Source organism: Sebastes fasciatus, chromosome 12, assembly GCF_043250625.1.
Source record: "Sebastes fasciatus isolate fSebFas1 chromosome 12, fSebFas1.pri, whole genome shotgun sequence".
NCBI lineage: Eukaryota > Metazoa > Chordata > Actinopteri > Perciformes > Sebastidae > Sebastes > Sebastes fasciatus.
Window position 1 is genome coordinate 25,187,008 of NC_133806.1, and position 16,500 is coordinate 25,203,507.

A 16,500-nucleotide genomic window follows, 5' to 3' on the forward strand; every position below is an offset into this window, starting at 1 on the left:
CCGAAAACGGTCCGACTTGACCGCAGCTTTTTGTCACTGCCCCCTGCTGCTGCCGCCTGATCTCTTCTACTTTCCAGGCGAGGCGCAGTTCATCTCGAAAGAGCCTATTATGTCACTTCCTGGTTCATGACCTGACGTAGACACACCTACTACCTTTATCACCTCATCTGAGTGCTTTGTGCCCCTAGTGTCTACAAATTATAAACAATAATAATAATGAAATAATCAAACTAATTAAACAACCCCCAAATTAATTTACAGTCATTTTAAATCATTTAAAATTAATTTACAGTCATTTAGAGTCATTTTAGATTAATTTAGTCATTTTAAATTAATTTAGTCATTTAATGTAATTTTAAATGAATTAAGAGTCATTGACAGTAATTTTTAATTAATTTAGTCATTTTTAATTAACTTAGTCATTTTAAATGAATTTACAGTCATTTAAAGTATTTTTAAATGGATTAAGAGTCATTGACAGTCATTTTAAATGAATTTACAGTCATTTAAAGTCTTTTTAAATTAATTAAGAGTCATTGACAGTCATTTTTTATTAATTAACAGTCATTTAGAGTCATTTTAAATTAATTTATAGTCATTTGAAGTCATTTTAAATTAATTTACAGTCATTTGAAGTCATGCAGTATGTTTATGCAGTAAAATAGTAAAACTATAAAAAAACAAATGGGTCTAATTTAGTTAAAAAAGGTTTGATCGATGCTTTTATTACAGGTACATGTAAGTGCAACAGGTAAAACACCTGTTAAATGTGCTTTAACTTTAGTGTTCAGCTGCTGTATTAAAGTCTACAAATACAAACTTAATACAGACACATGATGGTTTCCTACAACAGCTTCACACTGAGATGTAAAACCCAACTCCACCTGTCCTCACCTGGCGAGGGTCCACAGGTAGATCTTCTGAGTCTGAAGCTGCAGGAGAACCAGACGTTTAACTTACCCTCCCCTGATTTAAAGACAGTATAAATAAACCCAGAGTCTTTGTGTTTGTTCTGTACAGGCAGGAGGTCAAAGGTCATCAGGCTGAGAGGCTCCTGGTGACCTTTGACCTTTAGGATCCATCCAGTCTGTCGATCTCTGTGATCGTCATCTGTTCAACTTCTCATCGTACCTGCAGGAAGACAGACAGATCTTCAGTCATTCAACCACATTCAATCATGTCTTTGTGATAGGCTATTTGTCCCGCCCCTCCTCCACTGTGATTGGTAAAAAGTGACAGTGACGAGCGCAGTGTTTTACTCAACGTTGAACATTTTGAACATCTGTTAGCATGATATCAGGACGTGGGTCCTGTTAGCTTTAGCCTGTTAACATGATATCAAGGCCTATTGAAGGAGGCTATGACCCTCCTCTTGGGGAATGGGGTGTAACGCATGCGCAGTGTAGTGTAAATCTTTTTATTAAATTTTCTTTTAAAGTACATAGAGTCAAAACAACATACCAAACAACATATCAACAACAATCAAGTACATAAGTAACTAAAATACAAAAAAAACAAAAACATTGTAAATACAACTAAGGTACACTACTAAAATAACATACATTTATACATCCATACTTGTGTTAATGTGGATTTGGAGAGCTTGTGTGTGTGTGTGTGTGTGTGTGTGTGTGTGTGTGTGCACGTGTGGGTGGGGGAATCAGGGGAGCCTACATCTGCTGTTTAGATACATATTCATGTTCAAAGTAAAAGAGAAAAGGCCGCCAAACTTTGAAAAACCTCTTAGATGAGCCTCTTGTAGAGTATCTACGTTTCGCTAGCTTTAAATATGTCATAACACTTTCTATCCATTGAGAATGCGTCGGTGGATTGTTGGATTTCCACTGTAATAGTATTAGTCTTCGCGCTAGCAGTGAGGAAAAAGCCAATGCATCAGCTTGAACCAATGACAGTGAGACTTTCTGGAGGAGCTACCCCAAATATCGCAATTGTTGGGTCTGGCTGTATTTCTTTATCACAAATGTATGAAAAAGTTTCAAAGATAGAGGTCCAGAGTGGAACCAGGGCTGGGCAAGTCCAAAACATGTGATAAAGGGTGGCATCGTCTTGATGGCAACGGGAGCATGTTGGATCTGTTCCTGGGAACATCTTTGCGAGTTCGCTTTTTGAAAGGTGGAGTCTGTGAATAATCTTAAATTGTAATAATCAATGTTTTACACAGATGTTGAATGAATCCGTTCAATTGCAAACCGCCAAACTTTATCTGAAATATCAGCTCCAAAGACTTTACCTCATTGTTCCCTGAGATGGTTCAGTGAAGGCGATGCCACCCTTTGAATTTCACTGTACAGTCTAGATATCAGACCACGTTCAAGAGGATCCAAATCTAAAAATTCCTCAATCCTAACATCTGTCGGGCGAGATGGGAAGGAAACAAAAAGCTCTCTGACAAGACTATTCACTTGCAAATACCTGAAAAATGAGATTTAGGTATGTCATGTTCTCTAACAATGTGCTCAAAAGACAAAGTTATTATTTTGAAAAAGATCCCTTATACATCGTAGCCCCTTCCTGAACCATAACTGGAATGCAGAGTCTATTAATGAAGGTGGAAATAGCCCATTAGACACGATAGGTAGCAAAGTGAGCGCCTGTTTATGTTTAAAATGTGACCTAAACTGGGACCATATTTTCAGTGAGCCATTTACAATGGGGTTGACTGTAGTGGTGCACAAAGCATTGATGGTAAGGATACTGGATTGCAAACAAATTGTACCATCTCAGCCCATAATAGTCCTGTGCCCTCATAGAAATTTGATACCCAGTGAATAACTTTATGAATGTTGGAAGCCCAATAATATGTAGTAGTATGTGAATTTGTCTCTAGCTACTTTGAATGGGAACCGGTCAAAATCGAACTGCTGTACATGATCATTTATCGGAAATATTATACTTTTGGAAAGATTTAATTTATAACCTGATATTTTCCCAAATTTGGATATAATGTCCAGGGCTTTAGGGATTGATGTCTCGGGTTCGGAGATATAAAGAATAAGATCATCCACATATAATGATACTTTATGGGTGTGGCCACCCCTGTTTATACCCATCAAGTTTACCTCTTGTCTTATTGCTATGGCTAAGGGCTCTATGGCTATATTAAACAAGAGTGGGGACAACGGACAGCCCTGTCTAGTACCTCTGTAAAGAGGAAAATACTCCGATATAATCTTGTTAGTTCGGATACACGCTTTTGGAGAGGTATATATGACCCTGATCCAAGAGCAGAAAGTGGGACCAAAACCAAACTTGTTCAAAACTGCAAAGAGATATTCATATTCAATGCGATCAAAAGCTTTGTGGGCGTCGAGGGAGATTAGAACCTCTGGTGAGGGCGGTCCATTAGGGGAGTAGAGTATGTTAAAGAGTCTATGTAAATTACCAGAAAGTTATCGCCCGGAGATAAACCCTGACTGGTCGGGATGGATTATAGAGTGAATGACGGAGTCAAGTCTTGATGCAAGGGCTTTAGTTAAGATCTTATAGTCGTTTGAGAGCAAACTTATAGGCCGATATGAGTCACATTTCAAACGATCCTTGTCTTTTTTATGTAAAACTGAAATTATGGCTTGTGTCATGGTGGGTGGTAATAACTTCTTTTCAAGTACTTCTGCAAACACATCTCTCAAAATGGGGACCAATTTAAGTGCAAATTTTTTATAAAAATCAATGGGAAACCCATCGGGTCCGGGGGCTTTTCCACTTTTCTTTCCTATAATTGCAAGCTCAATTTCCCTAGCAGATATAGGCTGTTCAAGATTTTCTTAGCAAGGGCAACATTCTCTTGTCTATGAAAATGAAATCGATTCTAGAGTATGTCTGGTGTGCTGTGGAAAAAAATGATATTGCCTGGATGTCGGGTTCTTGGGTTTCCTTTATTTATTTATTTATTTATTTTACGCATGCGCAGTGTAACTGAAGCTGCGGTCGTGCATTGCAATTGGCTCAGTTTCGGTGAGTGCAGGCCAGATTTTTACTGCGCATGTGTTGTACCCCCAAAGATATGGCGCGTTGACGACGCGTGACCCAGCCTCCTTTCCATGGGACCTGTTAGCTTTAGCCTCAGTCTGTTAGCGTGATATCATGAACTTGGACCTGTTAGCTTTAGCCTCAGTCTGTTAGCGTGATATCATGACCTTGGACCTGTTAGCTTTAGCCTCAGTCTGTTAGCGTGATATCATGAACTTGGACCTGTTAGCTTTAGCCTCAGTCTGTTAGCGTGATATCATGAACTTGGACCAAGGCCTATGGAAAGGAGGCTGGGTCACACGTCATCAACGCGTCATATCTTAGGGGGTACAACATTTGCGCAGTAAAATCTGGCCTGCACTCGCCAAAATTGAACCAATCGCAACGCACGACTGCAGCTTCAGTTACACTGCGCATGTGTTGTACCCCATAACCCAAGACCCATGTCCGCCCGTGACCCAGCCTCCTTTCCATAGGCCTTGACTTGGACCCTGTAAGCTTTAGCCTCAGTCTCAGTCTGTTAGCATGATTAGGACGTGGGTCCTGTTAACTTTAGCCTGTTAGCAACGTTGAACATTTTTCAACTCTCTGCAACCTGAAAAAATGGCAAACATGCAACCCTCGGCGCAGAATAGACAAGCGATCAACACCTCCTCACGCTGCTGGCGTTTTTACCAAAGCTTGAAATACGCGGTGCTCCCATTGCAAAGCATTAAAACAATAAAAGGGAAAAAACGCTTTGGTGGACACTGCCCCTAACAGTAGAGTAACAGTAGAGTAACAGTAGAATAACAGTAGAATAACAGTAGAGTAACAGTAGAATAACAGTAGAGTAACAGTAGAGTAACAGTAGAGTCTGGGTTCTTACTGGCGTATTGCGTCTGGGATCTGCAGTCTGTCTGTGGGGAGGATCTGAGACAGTTCATTCAGACTCTGGACGAACCGAATCTTCCTGCTGAACTTCTCACTGAGGACGACAGACAGACAGACAGACAGACAGACAGACAGACAGACAGAGACATCTCTTGTTTAGGTGGTAGCTAACACATTAATTAGCTGCTGGTAGCTGTTGTATAGACTCTTTTACAATCAACGTCATGATGAGGTCACGGTGTTAGCTGGAGGCTAAACAAAGGAAAGACTGGAGGCTAACACTAGCAGTGGACTAAAGTTACACATCTAAAATGTCATCTTGCTGTGTTGTTGGCTGCCAGAATCAAGATATCACATACATTTGAGATGACAAACTGTGATTTGAGGCTCTAGCGAGCTACAATATCAGAGAAACGTTTCAGAGATGGAGAGTAAATGTTGTTAATATTTAGTCTTCTGCTAACAGCAGCCGTGAGCCATTGGCTGCTGTTAGCAGAAGACTAAACTATTAGCAACCCTTTCTCTCCTCCAGACTATTTCACCGGGAGGAGAGCAGGCGTTAGCTAGTTAGCTTGTCAGTCTCCGGACAAGCTAGATAGCTAACTAGCGTTAGCCAGCCATCTACTCTACTTTCTTCAGCCATTGTTAAAAAAAAAACAAGCCAACAATACTTGCTAGCCAGCTTTAACTAACGTGTTCAGAGAATTATTCTGCCTCCACTTAACGCTCCGCCCGCTAAACACCTCATCATGGTTACTAACAGGAAAGAGGTCTATATAAAGGTGTCTATATAAAGGGGGGCTATATAAAGGGGTCTAAAGGGTGTGTTGCAGACCTGATGAAGGGTTTGACCACAGTGAGGAGAGCTCTGATGTACCAGGCCGGATGGACGAACAGCAGCCCCTTCAGGTCCTTCTTCAGCCTGGACAGACACACAGGGGACGTAAATAACACCTCCGTCGTCATGGAAACAAGGTGCAGTCTCTCATATTTACTTATAAACATCTCTGACAGTTTAATTTCTTCTGACATTTGAAATGTTTGTGTGTGTTCAGCTCCAACCGGGCAGTGCTGTCCCGGTGGGTGAACCCAGCGTACCTCCTGTCGATGGAGATGTAGCACTGATGGAGCCATTTGATGGACGGCAGCTTGTTTCTGGGAGCCATGGCACACAGGTAGACCAGCAGGTAGTTCTCTGAGACCATCAGGTCCAACGTCCCCACGATGTAACTGCAGGAACACACACACACAAACAAACAAACACAACACAACAAACACTGTGTTACATCTGTGTGTAGATCATCAGTCTGAATCGACTTTAACCGAGTTTATAATGAAGGCTAGATCACACCTTAACTGCCACATGGACTCTGCTCCTGTAAACTCACCTGAACAGGTTGTCCATGACGTACTCGTAGTCCTCCACCGTGTTCTCCGGCAGGTAGCAGGAGGTGAACAGGATGACGGCGTTCATCTCGTCTCCATAGTAACCTGAGAGCCGAACAGACGCAGAGAGAGGAGTCATAGTTTGAATTAATGTGCCACAAAATAACTTATTAATAAATATTGTACACGTGTTTCATGTGAGTGCGTTTGACCTCTGACCTCCGTGTGACAGGACCTGCAGGTACGGCTCAAGGACGCTCATGTCGACGTGGCATTCATGTCCGGAGATGGAGAACTTCCTCCAGCGGCGCCCCGTGTTGTCCACCTGGTCCAGCTCCATCAGACCCTCTGACTGCTCCACCGGGCTCCTGGCCACGCCCTCGGCAACGCCCCCAGCTCTCACAGTCCGGGGGAGGTCATCTGTTCAAAGAGCGGTCAGAGGTCAGAGAGAGGTCAGAGGTCAGAGGTCAGAGGTCATCTGTCTCTCAGCCTGTCTCACCCTCCCACTCCAGGTCATGGGTGCTGTCTGGCAGCGTTCCCGTCTCACTGCCTGACGGCGTCTCCAGAGCCTCCAGGTTGATATCGAGTGACGGCGTCTCTTCCGGCGTCGTCGACAGCGCAGCGGCGGAGAAACCGTCGTTACTCTGGTCGTGAGAGTCTTTGCCGCTCAGAGTGAGGCTGAGTGTCGGGGCCACCAGGCGCTTCTTAGCCCCTGATAGGGCGAGGCTGGTGGGCGGGGCTGAGGGGAGAGGAGAGGGCGGGGCAAGAGGACAGAGATATGAGACATATAAGGTGCTTTTACTTTAAATATTCATGTCCCTCTTTATAATTTCCTGTTTATTCTTCATTGTTTTGTACAAAACAAATATTTGGATAAAAACTTTCTGAGGTCACCTGGTCGCTCCTCGCCGCCCGACGGGCTCTCTGCCTCCTCTGGACTCCCGCAATCCTCTGGGAGAGGCCTGAACCAAAAACATTAGATATAAGAGTTGTTATTCCTGGTTGGACCTCAGTCTGTGAAAACTGTTGGATGGAAAATTCATATAAAATGTTATAAAATATTTTGTTATGTCCAGTTAATAAATTAATTCAGATTAAACTGCCAGGCTCTTAAGGCTTGAGGATTATATCTGAATGGTTCAGAACCAAACTGGACATTCAATCATCATTATAGAAATGTAGATTTCAAGATTTACTATTTTTATGAATTTTAAGAACATAAGAGATAATTGTGCCAATCCGATGACAAGCAAAGCTCTGAAGGCGATCAACCTGCCGTCTGGAGGCGAGGTTCAAATTATCTTCTGCATTTACGCCAATAATTAACAATCCTGAATTTTTGCCAGAAATGTTGCATTTAGGCCGCCGCCATCTTGGTTTTTGTCCGTCGTCTTCTTGGTTTTTGACTGCCGCCATCTTGGATTTGGCCTTCGCCATCTTGTTTTTTTGGCAACCAGAAGTGACACAAGAGGGCGGAGCTAAGTACAACCGAACGTCTAATAAGACATTTTTATGCGACCAAAATGTTATAATTAACTCTGATGAAGTGAAAACACACTGTGAAAGGGTTAAAGTTCTTAGACGAAAAAACCCGGACAACTCCCTGACCAGACAACGCCGTGGTAGTGACCTGTCAATCACAAGGTAGCCCCGCCCTAAAGCATCCCCTGCTTTATGGTCTATTTGACTCTAAATGGGACCATAATTTACTAAATGAACATCATGCTGTATTGAAGAAGACTTGAAACAAGCGATTGAGACCATAAACTCATGTTTACAATGTTTACTGAGGTAATAAATCAAGTGAGAAGTAGGATCATTGTTTCATAGACTTCTATACAATCAGACTGCAGATCAGTTCTACTAGGCCGTCCTATCTGAACAATCTTGGACCTGATTCTTCTTCTGAACCTGAACTCTTGTAACCTGTGATCGAGATGCAACATAGACAACTTCCTGTAACCTCCTGTATGTTTGTTGATCTGAGCTGGTTTTCTTTGTATCTGTTACTCTTGCTTATAGGTTTATTTTATTACTATTGTTCTTGTGGAAAATAAGAAAATTCAATAAATCTATTGTTTAAAAAAATACCAGAAAGACATTACCTTTATAGTATCAGGTCTGTGACACTAGAAAATACTTTCAGAAGGTTTAGTGCATTAATAACAGTTATTTAATAATAAACCGTGTTTGTGTAACAGAGGAAACCTTCAGTGTGCTGTTAGAAACCGTTTTAACCTTCCAGCTACAGAAAGTGAGATAAGAAGAACAAATAGAGTCTGTTGGTTTAAAACCCTCAGTCTCTCTTCACGGTCGTCATCATGAAACACTGAGACCAAGATGGAGAAGGCCAAAAACCAAGACGGCGACGGCCAAAAACCAAGACGGCGACGGCCAAAAACCAAGATGGTGACGGCCAAAAACCAAGACGGCGACGGCAAGTGATGCTTCCTTTGTTGACTGACAGTAAAGGTTTGTCATGTTCACAGTATGAAGAAGTTGAACTCTGACCTGGGGAAGCCATCGTCCTGCCACTCCTCCCTCAGCTCCATGTCCTGGATGTTGGAGCTACCCGAGGCCCCTACGGGAGCCCTGTAGGGACAAAACAAACACAATAAGAATCAAAACATAGACTATAAAACTGTCTAATTAAGTAAAATAATAATAACAATAATAGATAAAGTTCTGAATTCAAGTTATTTAAGTAAAAGTACATAAGTATTATCAAGAAAAGTGCTTCTAGTTTTACATATTATATTATTGGAATATTATTACTGATGTATTGACATCCAGGAACTGGTTTCCTCTTAAACTGTATGTCAACTATTTTATTACTTTTAAGGTATATATGTAAAATGTTCATCTGTAAAGTTATAACAAGGTTGAAGTAGCATACAATGGAAATAATCAAGTAAAGTAAAATACCTCAAATGATACTGAAGTACAGAATTGGAGTAAATGTACTCAGTTACTGTGGTAAATGTGAGACACTCAGTCAGAAACCAGTGACGCTCTGAACTGGAACAACTGCTGAATCAACCAGTAACAGACACACAGTAACACACACACAGGACCGCTGGGTCCTCACAAGACGGTAGAAACAGATGTGTCTCCACAACATCATGAATACCACACACATACACACCCATAAAAAACACAGAATTCCTGCATTCCATCCAGTGTTCTCTCTTTGAAACCAGACTCCATTCACTTGTCTATCATTTTAATCTTCTTCCTGGTTTTCCTGTTGAACAAAAGGATCCAGTCAAGTGACTCTCACCTGTCACATGTCGGCAGGTAACACTCTTCAGTTAAGTATATAGTTGTGATCCGGCGTGCAGCTTGTTGTTCCACATAAAGTCTGAATCAGATGGGACTGAACGAACCTGCCTGACTGCTCCGATTCTAATTGTTCACAGAGACACACCTGAGCAGGGATCTATTGTTCCTCTGTTTGTTGTTACTGAAGCAGAAGGCTGAGACGCTTTATCTGACACACCCACCCAGGTAACCACACCTGTGTACCTGTGTACCTGGTTGTGTGGTCAGGTCACAGCAAGATCAGGTGTGGAACAGAAAGTGGGACGTCCTCCTCCTCCTTCCACTGTGGTGCTTTCAGGGTCTGAATGGGAAAATCCAGACCTCTCAGTAGGGTTCTGTGTTCTCTGAGCTCTCACAGGTGGTCTTACCTAGATAACCAAGATGACGACGGCCAAAAACCCAGATGGTGACTGCCAAAAACCAAGATGACGACGGCCAAAGTCCAAGATGGCAACGGCCAAAGTGGAGCGTTAAGTGGAGGCAGAATAATTTTCTGAACACGTTAGATAACGCTGGCTAACAAGTATTGTTGGCTTGTTTCGTATAACAATGGCTGAAGAAAATACTAGTGTCTCTCAGTATGACTGTCACTCACTCTCCAGGATCACGAGTGTTAGTTGAGAAAGTTAACATTAATCAATGGGACCAGATTAGCCGACCCCTACACCGCTGGAGACTACTTCAGGAGGTTACAGCTGATAAGCAGCAGCGTAGCGCCGACCCTCTGGTTGTATGGATGTGATATGATTACTATTTTTGCTGTATATCTTCGTTCAACTTAAACACTGTTGTTGTTTGCTAACGTCACGTGACAAACTACCTGCAGTCAGTTCTTCTTCTCTGCTCTAAGACAGTAGTAGCCAGTGGCAGCCATGATACCTCCAGGGCAACAGCCCAGTGAAGGCTACTGTTTTGGAGCAGAAGAATTGATTTCTGGTTAAACAAGTCGATTTTTTTCTGGCGTACTCACAATACCAAATTTTGGAACTGCGTCCGATACTGGTAGTATTAGAACAACTCTAAATCTGTGTTCAGTTTCACACTGTGAACACCATCTGTTCAGGTCGTCATGGAAACAGCAGCTTCCTGTCTGAGCGGCTGAGCTCAGGTCAGTGGGATAACTGGAGCGGCTCGGTCCAGTTTAAATACAGAATCAGGTCTGCTGATGAGTACTGGACCAGTTTACTGATCTAGGACCTGGACTGAACCAGGAGACACCTGAGGAGTCACAGCAGACAGGAAATCAGCTGACATCACTTCCTGCTGATCACAAACGCTGAGACATCGAACAGCAAATGCACCACAGCGACCAATGCTGGCTCCAAAAAAACACCAACTTTAAACTGTACTTCCTCTTTCTGCTGTACACACACACGTACACACACACGCACACGCACACACACACACAGAGACCTCACAGTGAGTGTTAAATATGAAGCGTACCCGTCCTCTGCGTTCCTGTCCGTGTGCTCGGCGGGGGAGCTCATGATGTCACAGTGATGTCACGGCGTGTTCTGACCAGCATGTGTGAGCGTCTGGACGTCTGTGTGTGTTTTCCTCTCTCTCTCTCTCTCTGGGGGAGTTCCCGCTCTGACTCAGTGCGACTCGCCCTCTCTCTCTCTCTCTCTCTCACGCTGCCCGACAGGTTTGGCTGCATAGCACAGCACAGCTGCCGTCTGATTGGTCGACGCTCACCTGCTCTGTGTAGACAGGTGAGGCAGAAGGTCTTCTTTCCTCTGACTTCATTAATTAAAGCAGGAGTAAGTGCAGAGTCTCCTCAGGGTCCTACTGCCCGCCTCATTTAACTTCACTATATTATGTTTTATAAAAGAAACAAACTATGAATGTTAGAAAAGTTTTAATTCTCAGTCAAAAGTATAAGAGGAAGAATTTAGACCTGAAACAAACTGACTAAATATGTCAAATGTTTGACTTCCATAAACCAACATTTAGTCCGTTTTTAATTAATCTGGTGCGGTTCGTTTTGTATGGAGCTTTTTTTCAAGAGCGTGGTCTTTAAATTTCAGAGCATGACTTAATGATTTCACGTTCAGATATTGTAATTCTTTCCCTCAAAATCCTGTTCTCACACTCAAATAGCTCTTGATTGTGCTTGGATTAGCTCTGCTTCTGCTCAAACTGTATACTTGGATATATCGTTGCTTGCACTCATATATATCGTTGCTTACACTCAAATATATTGTTGCTTGCACTCATATATTGTTGCTTACACAGATATATTGTTGCTTGCACTCAGATATATTGTTGCTTGCACTCAGATAAGTAACATGTGATCCAGATCAGATCACCTGGATTGTCTCATTTCACAAAAACAATAACATGCAGAAGAAGAATCTTTTTATTTGATTTGATTTTTAATCAACAGTTTCTGCTTTTTCTTCAAAAACTTAACTGAGTTTGGTGTAAAAATCCTCCTGACTGTAGATTCACATTATAACATCACACAGAGACCAGACTCCCTGCAGGCTGTTCACTAGGATTGTCAATCTATACATGGATATACTGTGTATATCTTTGATGATCAATTCATCATTTAAGTTGTTTTTCAAGCAAAGGAATTGATTAAATGTGAGAAATAGCAGTGTTTCTAACATTAAAGGGACTATTTGTAACTTTCAGAAATACTTGTTAACAGCGACACCTGTGGCCGTGAAATCAACGAAAGTCAGCGTCGAGCTTGCGCTTGCTTGCTCTAAATATACCTGAACGAGCATCGCTCAAAACAGTGAGTCGACACACGTCAACTAAAACCACAATATCACTCTATATTTCACCTGCTTGGCAGTAATGTTAGCTGACCAGACGAAGGTCTCTCCATGAATCACTGCTGATCCTAGTGTTGGCTTTTTTTGCCTCAGCACAGGCTGAGGCAGCGGGGCTCCGCAGGGTGTCTTCTTGCTCTCTCCGCACGCAGCCGGAGAGAGCAGGGAGACACCGGCAACCGGTCGGTACCGAGACGATAAAGTAACTCGCTGCGGAGCCCCGTCACTTCACAAGACACGGGAAACCTCTGTTGGTCTGGAGGAGCTGCACTATTTATTTCTGCACAAACGTATATTCTCAAAGCTAAACTAACTCTTCTGCAGTGTGGAGTGAGCGTGCGTTCACGTCTAGAGGTGGAGCAAGTACGCGAGAACGCGCGCTGTGTGAGTGAAGGCACATTTATTCCGGTACATTTATACGCTTAAAAAGTTACAAACAGTCCCTTTAAATCTAAATTATATTTGTGGGTTATTTATTATGTCTCTGTTTCATATCTCAGTAAAGTGAACATCATTGAGTTTTTGGCATTTTTCAATGTTTTCTGACCAAACGATAGAAAATAACAGATAATTGAAAATAATAATATTAATAATACTAATAATAATTAGCTTAACGTTGGCGCCCCCCCCTGTGGACGTGACAGACTCTGCAGCACCTTCACATCATGAGACGTCACTTTTACACTGAAAACACATTTCAATCAAATATTTCTGATCCAAACAAGTTCTGTGTGTAAACACAAGACATCATTAATGTATTTTACATTTTATTTTGAAGGACTGACATCTGCGCCTCTGAGGAAGTCATTCCAAATGATTTTTCAGAATAAAACAACGTGTTTGAGTCCTCATCAGTAAAATCAAACCGTTGACGTGGTCCATGTTTATCGGAAGTTTTTGTCATTGTGTCTGTGGTACCTTCATCATCTGACAGACAGACAGACGTCCTGATGATTGACAGGTGACAGGTCAGAGGTCAGTTCCCTCTTCTGTCGGCCATATTGCTGAACTTCTCCTCCAGGTCTTGAGCGCTGATGTGCGGCAGGCCGTCATCCAGAGGACAGCCCTCCACCAGACTGTTCATCGGGGTCGGAGGGAACTGGGAATCCTCCTCCTCATCCTCCTCCACGTCTCCTAGGCGACCGTCTCCCAGGCAACAGTCTCCGTCCCGCTCCCTCAGGAACTCTTTAACGATGGGGAGGAGCTTCTTTCTGGACGCCAGAGTGTTTCCTTTAAAGAGACACAAAGTCATCTCCTCTTATTACATATTACATTATACTATATTATATTTTTATATTGTATTATAGTATATTTTTACATTATTCTATTAAATTACTATATTGTATTATACTATATTATTTTATCATATTGTATTATACTATTATATATTATATTATATTATATGTATTATACTATATAATATTATATATATTATATTACTGAAGCCCAGGAAGTGTAACGTCATAGTGACGGTGCCGCAGGATTTGTCTTTAACTGCAGGTGAGATAATCAAACGGAGGAGCTGATTAGCTGCAGTGAGTGTGAGGTCACTTCCTGTCCCTCCTGCTCTTTCAGGCTTCAGACGGGGAGGAGTTTACCTTGCTGATAGGCTGTGACGTGAGGACGGGGGCTGCTGATTGGACAGAGGTTGAGGTCGGGGTTACGGGCCTGTTCCAGGTGGAGGATCACCTGGGGTGGGAGGACACCCGAGTTGTCATGGCAACTCAGACTAATATACAAACTGGAGTAAAAGTGTGTACCTACAGTAGTATTATTCTTTTAACGTGTGCTTGTACCTGTTGCCTGCAGGTGGCACTGTGGCTGAACACAGCGAGCTCTCTGATTGGCTGTTTGCTCTCGCTGTAGGAGATGGTCATCAGCAGCAGGAGGTCGTACCCAAACTTCAGACAGAAACCTGAGAGCTCTGCCTCCAACTCCGCCCTCTGCAGGAAGTCCTGACACACACAAACACACACACACATTACTGATCTGAGGTCAGAGCTCACAGCTGATTGGTCAGAACTGTGGGTGGAGCCTCCAGGGACCAACAGCTCAGAGCAGGTACCTCGGTTTAGTTTACTGTCACTGTAGTAGAGAGTGTAGTACAGAGTGTGTAGTACAGTGTGTAGTCCAGACTGTGTAGTACAGAGTGTGTAGTACAGAGTCTAGTACAGTATGTAGTACAGAGTGTAGTACAGTGTGTGTATAAACTGACCTTCAGTGTGATGTAGAGAACAGAAATGGCGACGTTCAACCTTTCATTAACAGCTTTCATGTCCTTCAACAACATCTGTTCAGTGTTCAGACCTGAGGACAAAATACTGCATTTATACTACGAAATACTGCTATAAACACCACAAACTACTGCATCTATTCTGTGTTCAGACCTGAGGACACAATACTACAAATAATACTAGTGAAGCACAAATCTGAGTTCTGATCAGTCTCTTTATTTAAAATAATACACATTTAAATTCTGTATACCACTATAATGAAATACTGTGATATGTATACATGTGGCCACCTGTACTTCCATGTACTGCAGTAACTCACCTGACACGTCAAACTTGGCGTCCTGCAGCGTCTGGAAGAGAGCGTCTCTCGGAGGCAGAGCGGGAAAACGGGACTCCAGCTCTGCAGCGAGCCGACTGTCTTTAGGAGTCACTTTACCTGCTGACGGCGCCATGTTGACGCAGTCCACCACCACCGCAGCTACACAACACACACAATACACAATCACACACAATGACACACAGGAAGTATAAACGGAACACCTATTCAGGGGATGTGAGACCTGAGGCCTGTACTAGGAAGCATTGTATTTGACGTTAGCGAGGTAACTTCAGGGTTAACTCTGGGTTTTCCGTCCTACGAAGGTGGTTCACGTCTTACCGGGGTAGATCGCAATGGTAACTTGTGCTGAACAGCTAACCTGCTCTGGAGCAGGTTATGTTCCAGATAAGAGATCAACTCGTATAAAAGCACCGCCTACTGACCAATCAGAGCTCTGTGCGGTGATTGTATGATAATATTACACACACATGAAGAAGTTTAAGTCAAAATCCAGGCTAAAAACAACACAGTTTAAACTGACAGATGCAGGAAGGACAGCTGGATTTATGCTGTGGGTGTTTACCTCTTTGAATTATGTTTTTATATTTATTTATTTTTACTTGCTCTTGAGTCCGTTTCACACCGCCGGGGACGGGGACGCAGCTGAAAGAGGGTTAAAATAGTCATAGACGCCATTACTTACGCACAGGGTATAAAGAAGTGTAATCAATTCATCCATTACACTCCTCAAAGCTAACTATAACGAGGCGACTTTATCTGACTTTTGAGTGTTCCGTTAAATTAATAAGTCCGTTAATTTACGCATTCACACATCGGGACTTTTTTCTTTTGCCAGCTGTCCTTCCTGCATTTGGCAGCTTCAATTGTGTTACTATTAGTCTGGATTAAGTGGTTAACTTCTTCGTATTTGTCTCATATAGTTTGCTCTTCCTTTGTTAAATGTGCCGCTCTGCCTGTCTGTCTGCAAGTCTGTGGACTTGTCTATGTTTGTGATTGGTCATAAATTGCAAACACCGCACCGTTCATGTGAACGCGCTCACGGCCAGATGGAGAAACCCTGTGTTGATTTACCGAGTTGATAACCACCTTCGTAGGACCGCTTAGCGGGATCTGTTAGTTAGGGTTAGTTAAACCAGATAACGAGAAGATACCCCGGGTATGTTGAACTCGCTTCGTGGTACAGGCCTCTGTTCAGGTGTTGTGAGACCTGTTCAGGTGTGTTCAGGTTTTGTGAGACCAGTTCAGTTGTTTACCATAGAGCAGCTGAGCGACCTGCTGGTCCAGGATCTCCGGAGCTTTCTGGATGATGCACTCCGCTACCAAGGTAGCACAGGATCCCACCGTCTCCACGGTAACAGAACAGGAGGGGGAGGGCTCTCTCTCCAGCAGGCGATGGTCAATCACCTCCACCACCGCCCCCTCCAGTTCGCTGTCTGAACTGCAGGACAGATACACTCTGGTGAGACAGGTGAGCTACTTGAGGAACCAGACTGTGGCTAATAATCGGGTGTTCGTGGCTACCTGTCATGTGTTCCTGGCTACCTGTCAGGTGTTATGGCTACCTGCCAGGTGT

General features: G+C 42.9%; 2 protein-coding genes and 1 long non-coding RNA gene across 6 annotated transcripts in view; 1 reads left to right on the forward strand and 2 right to left on the reverse strand.

Moving 5' to 3' along the window:
• Positions 1-694: 694 nt before the first annotated feature.
• Positions 695-11,133, reverse strand: bnipl (BCL2 interacting protein like). 3 transcript variants are annotated; one of them, XM_074654339.1, is made up of 10 exons: positions 11,014-11,133; positions 8,761-8,841; positions 7,144-7,211; positions 6,749-6,988; positions 6,469-6,669; positions 6,252-6,354; positions 5,962-6,093; positions 5,699-5,785; positions 4,859-4,957; positions 695-1,131 (listed from the first exon to the last, which is right to left on the reverse strand). In XM_074654339.1, exons 1-10 carry the CDS (start codon positions 11,055-11,057, stop codon positions 1,107-1,109), a joined length of 1,080 nt encoding a protein of 359 aa, XP_074510440.1. In that variant the 5' UTR covers positions 11,058-11,133; the 3' UTR covers positions 695-1,106. The 3 variants fall into 3 exon arrangements, with proteins under 3 accessions (XP_074510440.1, XP_074510441.1, XP_074510442.1); XM_074654340.1 differs by lacking the exon at positions 11,014-11,133 and adding an exon at positions 9,530-10,917; XM_074654341.1 differs by lacking the exon at positions 11,014-11,133 and adding an exon at positions 9,175-9,453.
• LOC141779488 (uncharacterized) lies at positions 5,714-6,486 on the forward strand. Of its 2 annotated transcripts, none has more exons than XR_012596325.1 (3): positions 5,714-5,838; positions 5,919-6,089; positions 6,260-6,486. It is a non-coding gene; the product is annotated as an uncharacterized LOC141779488 (long non-coding RNA). The 2 variants fall into 2 exon arrangements; XR_012596324.1 differs by having other exon boundaries at positions 5,919-6,050; positions 6,260-6,485.
• A 778-nt stretch (positions 11,134-11,911) lies between the features above and the next one.
• Positions 11,912-16,500, reverse strand: part of prune (prune exopolyphosphatase) — a 13,857-nt gene continuing 9,268 nt past the window's right edge. Inside the window, exons 4-9 of the mRNA XM_074654337.1 lie at positions 16,181-16,365; positions 14,907-15,065; positions 14,569-14,660; positions 14,150-14,308; positions 13,952-14,042; positions 11,912-13,583 (exon numbers count right to left, since the gene is read on the reverse strand). Of these exons, the coding sequence (XP_074510438.1) occupies positions 13,330-13,583; positions 13,952-14,042; positions 14,150-14,308; positions 14,569-14,660; positions 14,907-15,065; positions 16,181-16,365 (940 nt within the window). The 3' untranslated portion in view covers positions 11,912-13,329. The remainder of the gene's footprint in view (positions 13,584-13,951; positions 14,043-14,149; positions 14,309-14,568; positions 14,661-14,906; positions 15,066-16,180; positions 16,366-16,500) is intronic.